Source organism: Anneissia japonica, unplaced genomic scaffold (assembly GCF_011630105.1).
Source record: "Anneissia japonica isolate Jap-2015-1 unplaced genomic scaffold, ASM1163010v1 scaffold287834_len5846547_cov211, whole genome shotgun sequence".
Lineage (NCBI taxonomy): Eukaryota > Metazoa > Echinodermata > Crinoidea > Comatulida > Comatulidae > Anneissia > Anneissia japonica.
This window is the reverse complement of record NW_022704992.1, coordinates 3,704,464-3,714,676: the sequence shown is the minus strand read 5'-3', so window position 1 is coordinate 3,714,676 and position 10,213 is coordinate 3,704,464. Positions and strand designations below refer to the sequence as shown.

Genomic DNA, 10,213 nt, shown 5'->3' with positions numbered 1-10,213 from the left:
GAGAACCAGCGTAGGATTGTAGAATTTACTACCACTGAATTTATAATGATTTAATTGTTAAAATTTTTATGTCTATGTGTAAAAAATCTTTATAAAATTTTGAAATCGTCCATTATTTGAGCACGAAAGCACTTTTAACGTGACATTTTACCAGAGTGTTGTCATGCAATACGTGTACATTTACTTTAGCTGTTATTCTTAATGAGTTAGTTAAAGAACTATTCTGTACAAAACTAATTTTATTAAATAGCGTCTTTATAGAATAATACTGAACGTTTTGCAATATATCCAACCATAGGATGGAGTCTTCAGGATGATCACACCAATACACCAGGATAAATACAGGCAATCATTTTATAAATGATCACGTGACAACGCGGCACTCCTTTTTAGAACGCATTGATATTAAATATTGTACTTAGCTCGAGAATACAGGTAGGCATCTACTTACTAATGATGGTTCTTGCAAATCAGCCCATATTTCGACTTGCCTGGAGATGTCCACCTCTGCCAGTTGAATAACCACCTCGCCTATTATATCGTGCCTTTTCATCTTATCGAAGTCGTAGACTTTTAATCGTAATGATTGAGCGTTCATGTCTTCGTATGTTCCGGGAAACTTGAAGATTTCGTTAAACACAGGATTTAGTGAACGTTTCTGTAAAAACCCATTATTATAATTATTAATATGATTATTATTTCCATTATCATTACCATCATCATCAACATCATCATCATCATCCTCATCATCATCATCATCATCATCATCATCATCATCATCATCATCATCATCATCATCATCATCATCGTCGTCGTCTGCATTACCATCACTACCATCTTCGTCATTACCATTGTTATTTTATCATCATCATCCAGGGGCGGATCCAGAGATGTCTGAAAGGGGAGGGGGCGAAAGGCTGGCTGAAGTGGGACCGATCGATTTCCTTTGCTGCTTTTACTGCTGCTGTTACTCCTGCTACTGTTACTACTATACAGCTGCTGCTCTACGACTAATATTTACTTAAAATATTGCATTTAAATTATTATTATATTATCACCAGTATTATTATTATTATTATTATTATTATTATTATTATTATTATTATTATTATTATTATTATTATTATTATTATTATTATTATTATTATTGTTATTATTATTGCTAATAATGATTTCTTTAATAATGACATATTTTTATCCATTTGTTATCAATCCATTTAAAATGTTATGACTCATCAAATTTTCATCATGCAACATAAGATATGCCCTCGAGTAAAACAGTATGACGCGCAAAGTTTACATGTGCCGTATTTCACTTAAATTAAATATTTCATCTTAAGCCGGGTACTGACTGCGCGCGACGACGCTGACGCGCGACGGATTTTTGTATGAGGATCTGTTCAGACTGCCACTGACAATCAGCAGACGGCGTTGCGTCGTCTATCGCTCGCCGGAAGCAGAGCTGGATTCGTCGTGCGACGGTCGTATGACCACGTACGACGCAGGGAGTGCCCGGCTTTAGAGTTTAAGATATAATGTAACGACTCGCAAGGCGCCATAATAAGTTCGTAAAAAAAAGTAAGAAGAAACGTTATTTAGAAAATCAATGATTGCTAACATTAATATTTTAACGCTGTTACTGACAGAATTGAAATGATTGGTGGCACCCATTATATAAGGACGTAGCTATTGAAGGTAAATTAAAGATTACACATTAAAGAACATTAAATTGTAATAAAATTATTTCGAAGCTGCGTTTGTTTGGCGCCTTTAAGACGTGGGCTCATCCATCACATTATTAGGCCTATTCATTGTTACATATAAGCTATACTAGTGGATAACAATTGTTTAACCACTATATAAAAGCAGAGTACATAAAATTGCGTTTAAAAATGCGGTGAGAAAATTTAAAGCTAGTCATAGTTATACACAATGCGACGCCGTTTGCTGATTGTCGGCGGCGTCGTCGTTGCATCGTACCGACAATCGTCAGTGTGTGCTTGGCTCTTAAAAATAAACTGGAAACTGTTGCCAAACTTACGTCAAGCGATTTAACACAGGGGAACGTATTTTGTCATTTAAAATGCATATAATCAAACTTGACGAAAACATGTAATATTGCAATTAGTCGATGCGAATGCTTTGAACACGTGATGAAGATATGACCACCATACAATAAATTACTAACCTATTTTTGGGAAAAATAGCCTATATACTGTATAGGCAAAATATACGAAGATTCAGGCCTAAAGTATTGCTAGTTTAGTTTGAATCTACGTGGTGTACCGCAAGCATTAATACCTTATGGTTTGAATCTCATTATCATGTTTATAGTCTATAAAGACCTTAGGTGTGACGTCGTGGCACGGAGAAATGTGTTAGGTGATAAAGGTCTACATTATTACTTTATAAGAAAAAATATAATTATCACATCATATCGCAAAATATCATAACGTGTCATATCATTATCATAATTATCATGGGCCCACAGTATATCACATCATATCTAGGCCTAATAATATAATCAGATCATATCATACCAATCATCTTATATTATATCTTATCATATCATATTATAGCCAACTATATTTAGGCTATATTCATATTTAAAGTACTTGTAGTTAGGCTCGACGACTCGGAGAAATCATTGCAGCACCAAATTATCAAAATAACACCTTGTACTTTCCGACACTAATATCGAAGTACACCTCAGACAAATGTTCTCTTTCTTTCCATCTGTTTCTCCTCGCGCAATTAGGCCCATACAATGATATCATAATACATTACTTCCTGTAATCTATATCATATTGATTTAATTTAAAACTCTCTCTCTATCTCTCTGTGGACCCACCTGCGTATTTTTCAAAATTTCAATCAAAGTCTGGGGATTTCTATTCTTGCTTTTGGTTGTGAGGCAACGCGAGCCAGTCGTAATTGCACGTACGTGCTCACTGAAGGTTAGACTGATTATATTTACCTCTCTGCTCATGAAAGACGTATTTTAACCAATTGCTGTTTGTCACATTTAAAATGGAAATAAAAAATACTGTACTGCTTTTATATAGTTTTCAAGCTCCGTATGTGACATCTCATCATCATTAAACTCGTTTGAAATATTCTACTACCGTATCGACTTCTAATAATGTTGCGAAATCTTAGCGTCCATATTAAGATCAAAGCGGCCAAGCGTGCTTTTTTATTGGCAATGAAACGTTTAAGCACTTCACTTTACTATGTAAACAAGGCCAAACCTCGATTCACACGCACCGTAAGCGTTACTTCCGAAAATGTAAACATACTGCAATGTATAGACCAGTCATGAGTGAACGGAATTAAACACATGGAGACATCCGTCTAGAAACATAGGCCTATGCCTATACATCAATAGTCCAGTCAGAAATCACAATGAAAAACGAAAACCCCTCAACTGTCGATGAAACGCTAAGCAGTGGAGTTGTGGCTTGGCGGTTAATTTGTTTGCTTTCCAATCCCATGGTCCTGTGTTAATATTATCATTCGCAATTTTTTTTTCTCACGACTAAGGAGCATCTCCATTCCCTAAAACTCGTAAAGCATCACGTTATTTCATTTTATTTTAGACCCTGAGTTTCAGCCGACCTCCTAGGATAAAGTGGAAGCCACTCTATAAATATGGGCAAAGATAAATATTTTTCTTAAAATCCCAGTGCTTGACTGTAATAACTGTAACGTTTTGAAGACCTTTTTGTATGTTGACATCTTGCGTTATTGTAAGTTGTAATTATTATTTTTTTTATTCAAAATTGTGTATTTTATGTGGTGATGAGATGAATAAGGTGGAAAAACACTATACTTCGACACCAAGCGCAGACTCAAATTCAGAATTTTTACTATATTAAATTAATTAATGAATATATTACTTAATGCAAATTATATTCTGAATCTGTTATATGAATTTCCTCATAATGTATTTTTAATAACACGTTATTCTGCTTTAGAGTTGTTGTCGCTACTGAGGATAATATCGGGCTGCCCTGTAGTGGGCTAAGTACTAATTATGGAAATGTGACGTCAATCGTGCTGATGGGTATCAGAGGAATTACAATAATAATACTGTAAATGGTCTGTTGTTAATAAAAATAGCCATATTTAGAATGCAAAAATGAGTAGAATCAAGGACTAGATAGACCTAAGTGTAAAAAAATCTGCATAGTTTTCGTCATTCCAGTTTTTAATTTTAAAGAGAAAGTCATATTTAATCTCTCCTTGAATTTGTTATTGGACAACATAAAGGAAAGGACTAATACATTGATGATTTTTTTTTAAATGATCACGACGTACAAGCTACAAACGCGCCAAATGCTGGGCAATACTCCTATGCCCATTATACTGTATTCACTAGGCATGTTATATATCTACGTGTCTACCTATATATTTAGGTTAACGTTGTTTATATTTTATAAGCTCATATTTCCCATTTACAGTACACTCCCATTTACAGCCAAATTTTTAACAATTAGTAGTGATTTCAGATCGCAGGAAAATGACAAAATGGGAAGCTCGATCAATTTAATTCAAATTGTACTGTTGTATCCTACGCTAATTTTAATAAAAGAGTGGGCTCGATTTGCTGAATCGAAATTTAGATGATATCAATTCGTAAGAATACTCATTAAATTACATACTTTCGTCGTTTACCCACTTACCTGAACAGTGGAGATTTTTACTTTCCTGTCCGGGTCTGGCTCAAGCATCAATTTTACATATGGGTCGCTGCTTCCACCAAACGTATCCATTCGCGGTAGGTTAGAAGCTTTGGAGAAAAAATAAACACGACATGAAAAGATAGAGCGACAAAACATTGTCAACAATACATAATTCTCAAAGTTTAGAACTTATTTAGTATATTATTTTGTATCAATTCATTGTACGACATGAGCAAACTATGTTGCGCACCTTTAATAATGCTATACAGTATAATTATATAGGCCCAAATCTATAACATTATATAAAGCTACTTGTGCAACAAACAAAAAAGTCGTAATATCTGCTAAATTGATTGTATCATCACATTTTGTCGTGTTAGTCGTATACCGTATATTATGACAACTTAAAGGAATGAGACTAAATGAATCTAGCATCCAAATATTTGCGAAGGAGGGTTATTGGATAGATTTAATCTATCAAGTTAGCCCTGAGTACTACATTCGTATTATTTGTCTCTTCTAGCCTACAACGGCCTACATATATGTATGTATGTGTGTATGCATAGGCCTATTTAGATACTAAAGCCTATATTTTGGCAAAATGATAGCACGGGATCCTTGTACTGAGATATAGAATGCGGCCGATATGTCTGTAATTTATCTGAAACATTATTCACATGCGTCGCTTCCAGCAGAAACTACAGAGTCTTAAATGTAATATTAATCAGAATGAAAGTCGCTGACTGATCGTTAGCCGATGTAGCGACATCAAGATGTTTAGATGCAATGATGTTTTTTAGCTAGGCCTATCAATTATTTCAACAACACAGATTGAATGTACGACATCTCAACAGTAATCATAATATCACACGTTCATATGACACAGTAGTAGTAATCGCAGCATCATCTCATCATCTTTAAAGTTTGGTTATGAGTGGTCTCCAGATTAAATGCAGTAGAACCCCTATTAAGGCGAGAGCTTCGGGACTCAACAAAAAAAAGTGTCCCCTGAATAGGGAGCTGGCCGTAGTGATAAAAGATATTCTTTCATTTCTTGGCAGAAAAAAGTGTCTCCTTATTAGCGGTGTTCCAAAGGAGGGGTTCTAGGCCTACTGTAGAAAAATTACTTTCTAAGTTACCTTCTAATAGTTCCACAACAAAGTCCGATCGGTCAAAATCATAAAATAATTTGACATGTAGTTTGCCTCTGCTCCCTGTGCCTCCTTCGCATGATAATGTTATCAACTCCTGTCTTGGATAAAGATTCGTCTTTACGGTTCCAATCTTTGTCTCATAGTCGCTCCCGCTCGAGTCCGATGTTGCGCCTCCGCTGCATGTGTCTTTATCGGGGTCAGTTATATTATCCAACGGCTGTACTGATACTTCGTCGAGGATCCCAGGAATCTGTATATTTTTAAAACGGTATTAGAATAGTGTAATGAGTTAAAAAAGTAAATGAGTGGTAAAATCCAGATAATTCTGACATTGAGTTTTTAGCTTTTAATGAATATTAAAACAATGCAGTTGAAGGTGTATGCTTTAAGACATTTTACTACAAACTCATTTTAATGAAAACCAGCCAATTTTACAAAAAGGTATTGTGTATGTGTTTGTTGTTGGTGTGAAGATACTTTTTTTCGTTTAAAAAATCTGATCTTACGTAATACAAAGTTTCTTAGCTAAACATAGATAGTACCGGTATAAGCAGATATCTTAAATGATAGCCTGAGCGTCCTTGTCTTAATTCGCAGAATTAATTATTTAGAAAATATACGTTTTTATCTATTAGTACATAATGGTAGGTCTACTGTATGAGATGGAATCTGCTATGAAGCCCATAAACATACTTCTTAAATTAAGGATTATCCGATCACAGATCGAATTATTCAAGTTGGCAAGCCAACCTGAGCTGAGCAGCCCGCCAGAAAATTCAAAACCCAGACCTCTGGCCCGTGTCCGGGTTAGTTTCCGACAATCCTGTTTATCATGATTTCGACTCGGGACCTTTAATTTAGAACAAATTCCCTAACACCTTCAATAATCTAAAATTCATATTTAATAATTAATATTTTATTACCACCGATGAGTTTGTTTTAATTATAACATTTTCTGCGCTGTTTTCATTCTTTTCTCCTTTTTTCTTAGGCCGACACGATCCCCGCCATAGAAGGATAAGAGTGATAATCAGGATCGCCACAGCCATTCCGCACAAAGCACCAATGAGGTAAATAGACATCGCACTTGTCAATGTATAGGTCCTGGAAGAGCAAAACCATATTTCTATATTTATATAGGCCTATTGTTCATGATGAAACATATAACGTGGTACATGCAATACACGGGTGCATCTTATATATTCAATTAATAAACTTACACAGTTTTCTAAATAGGATACCTTGAAAAAAAATGTCTCAATGTAATACAGTAATATTGTCACAATGTACATAGTATTCCTCTTTGCACTGAGTAAACCCAACCACCTGACAAAATAAAGTGGTTTTTGATATGATATGAGTCTGGCTTAATTTGTTTTAGTACTTGCTTGTTTGTGGATCAATATCGTCTGCTGCGATGCGTAATTTATATTTGATCACGTGAGCAATTTTGTAAAGATAAATGTTGAAACGGAAGTTTTGAGCTCACGTACCGGAGTGCTCAACTTTCTTTGGTGTTTGGGCCAAATTGTAATTCTGTGGGGCAGACCATATGGATTGCCGTCTCCCACACAGTCTGCTTACCTTCTCAGCATGCTTGTACCCAGAGAGACAACGTAAAGAACTTGCATAGACACAGGGAATTATTGTCAACTAATGAATATTCGGACCAATATGATAATTCGTTTTAATATATGCGTTTACGTCAAAAGTAAAATATTTCATACTCCGTAATTTGATCCAATTATACGTATTATCACTAAACCATCTCCCAAAGCGAACGTCAAAGGCCCATCACAGTCAAGAAAACACTTAACTTAAATCTCATGCGCCAATGGCTTTAATTCAAATCATCATTTATCAATCAAACGGACTATTCAATTTAATATTAATGTATTAAAAAAATATTGGTGGCGAACGTAAACTCTGGATACAGTTCATGTTTTAGAATACTTTTCTGGCTATAGTACTGTCGAGTACCGGTAATGCCATCTCAGATTGAAAATTAGCATTTGAGTTGAATAGCTTGGTGGTTAATATGCTTGCCTGCCCAGGGTCCTGGGTTCAATTCCTATTTCGGCAACAGGATATTTTTCTCACGACCAAAAAAACAAAAACAAAAAAAAAAACAAAAAAAACAAAAAAAAAAACTCTACTCCCAAGCCTCATTGAGACTTTACATGTTTGTCTGGTGAAAGGATTGCCACTTAGTAAAGTGATTAATTTCGCTATTGGCATATTCATGGCACTGAACCTAAAAAAAAGAAATAAAATAAAATAAAATAAAATTAGGTCTTACTGTAGTGTGAAATATCAAGTCAATAGCCACGTGCTTCTGGACTTCAATGGTTTAAGTTATACAGAAAGGAAAATTATGTGTTGGGAATCGCTCATTCGCATTCATTACTAAGAATTCCCTTAGAAATAAAAGGTTTTCAATTATTTAACATGTCATACTGTATTTAGAAGAGATACAAATGGATGTTAAAATATAGGCTATGCATATTAAATTTCCCGAATAAGAGTTCCAATTCTCTCCATTAAAAACCACAGAGCAAGAGCTTCATAATTATAAAAGACAATCAATGAGTTAATATTAATTAACAGCAGGTCGTGTGTACATTCCGTGTGCTAATGTATATGCCATGCCGATGTCAAAACAATAAAAGTAAATTATGGCCAGGCGGTTCAGTGAGCGAATCGGATTAATGGTTGAATTTTCACCTTGTCTTCTGGGATGATAATGTGAACGCACGTATCCAGAATTAATCCTGTTGGAACTATTGCAATTTCCGTTATAGGTCTCTTTTTCAGTGGCGATCAAGTGGGGCGCGCACTCCCCTCCAAAAATTACTCGCGCCCCCAAGTTTTCGCCCAAAATCACTTGCAAGTAGTTAAAAATCACTTAAAATCACCTTATTTTGCGAGTTAGCGCCCCTCAACTGATCATCGAGCCCCACTTCACCTTCGGCACCTCCCCCCACTCAGCACCTACATTTCAAAAAACTTCTAGATAAGCCTACGCTTACTGCTCTTTTTATGACGATTGATAAGTTTCACATTATTGTCACACGATATTTTTTTAATATTTTGTCTTTTAATAAATTATTTTTGGTAAAGCTTTTTGGGCTTAGTAAAAAGAAAACTTTACCTAATATGAAACAAAATGTTTTTCTTTGAACCAAGACGAGAGTCTTGGTTCAAGGACTGAAAACACCTCTACTCTTAGAGACTTATAAGGCATCATTCCATTCTTTGATTGGCGAGTTTTCTACCAGAGTAGATGTTAGTCACCAGTATTTTCTATTGTAAATATAAATGAAACTAAATTAACTGCAAGAACATGATTAAATTGGGTAAATAAGCCTACATTTTGAAGACGTTTTCGTTACAAAACAATAATATTTTAGAATATCTATTTGAATACCGTATACGGCTAATTACATGCGCGCGCTCCACACCACAATCTTTATAACTGTCAAAATCGAAATAATTATTAACACATAATTGAAAAAAATAATAGACATAGGCCTATTTAATGACTTACTGATGGACATTCAACAGAGAATAACGATAATTACTTGAATAACTAGGCCTGTACATTTTAGGAAAGTAATTATGCTGACGAGTTATCTTTCCATGTATGCGCACGCATATTTTAAAAAGTTGATTAGAATTTTAAAGAATAGGCTTACATATTAAGATTGTTTTAAATTAAAACCGACCTTTTGATGAAAGTAATATAGACGTAAACAGTTATTAATGTACATAAAATTCATCAAAATTATTAAAGCATGTTAGTATATGGGATGGGAATTGCAATAAAATATTCTAGTGAAACATCGAAGAGTAAATAATGCTATCAAGTTATCGTCTCTGCCCCAACATAATTGCTTCCAGTGACGTCAGAGAAAACGATCGTATTTCAGAATTAAAACAGTATACAGTAGTCCTACCTGTTTAAGCCCGACGCTCACGGGAGCTATCTACTAACACCGATGAGCATTCGTGACAGTTAGCATAAACATCTCGTGCTTAATTTTCTGGTACTAATGAAAAAAGTCTTACTGTCGGTGAACTCATAAATAACATAGGCGTATGCAGATTGCTTCCATGTGTGCATCAGGCTTACAAAATTTAAATATGCATGAAGTGATGAGAGGTTCATTAAACTTAAAGGGGTTAGACCTATTTGATGCTTGGCTCGGAGTGAAAACCTCGACACAATGTTTATGCAACTAATATATTTTTCATAACGTGTTTAATGAACCGAATCATAATTTATTTCCAATAAAAATATATCAGGAAATAAGTGGGCCCATCGATACTAATCAAAACATTTAGTCACATACATTCATATTCTCAGTATAATTA

General features: G+C 34.8%; 1 protein-coding gene across 1 annotated transcript; it reads right to left on the bottom strand.

Annotated features, from left to right (window-relative positions):
- Window positions 1-451: 451 nt before the first annotated feature.
- Window positions 452-9,923, bottom strand: LOC117105083 (synaptotagmin-6-like; the record flags this gene model as incomplete). Its single annotated transcript, XM_033246111.1, is given in 5 exon segments — window positions 452-658; window positions 4,686-4,792; window positions 5,825-6,089; window positions 6,763-6,943; window positions 9,796-9,923. Coding segments are annotated over 4 exon segments (738 nt in total), but the record flags the coding sequence as incomplete, so codon positions are not given.
- Window positions 9,924-10,213: the final 290 nt, after the last annotated feature.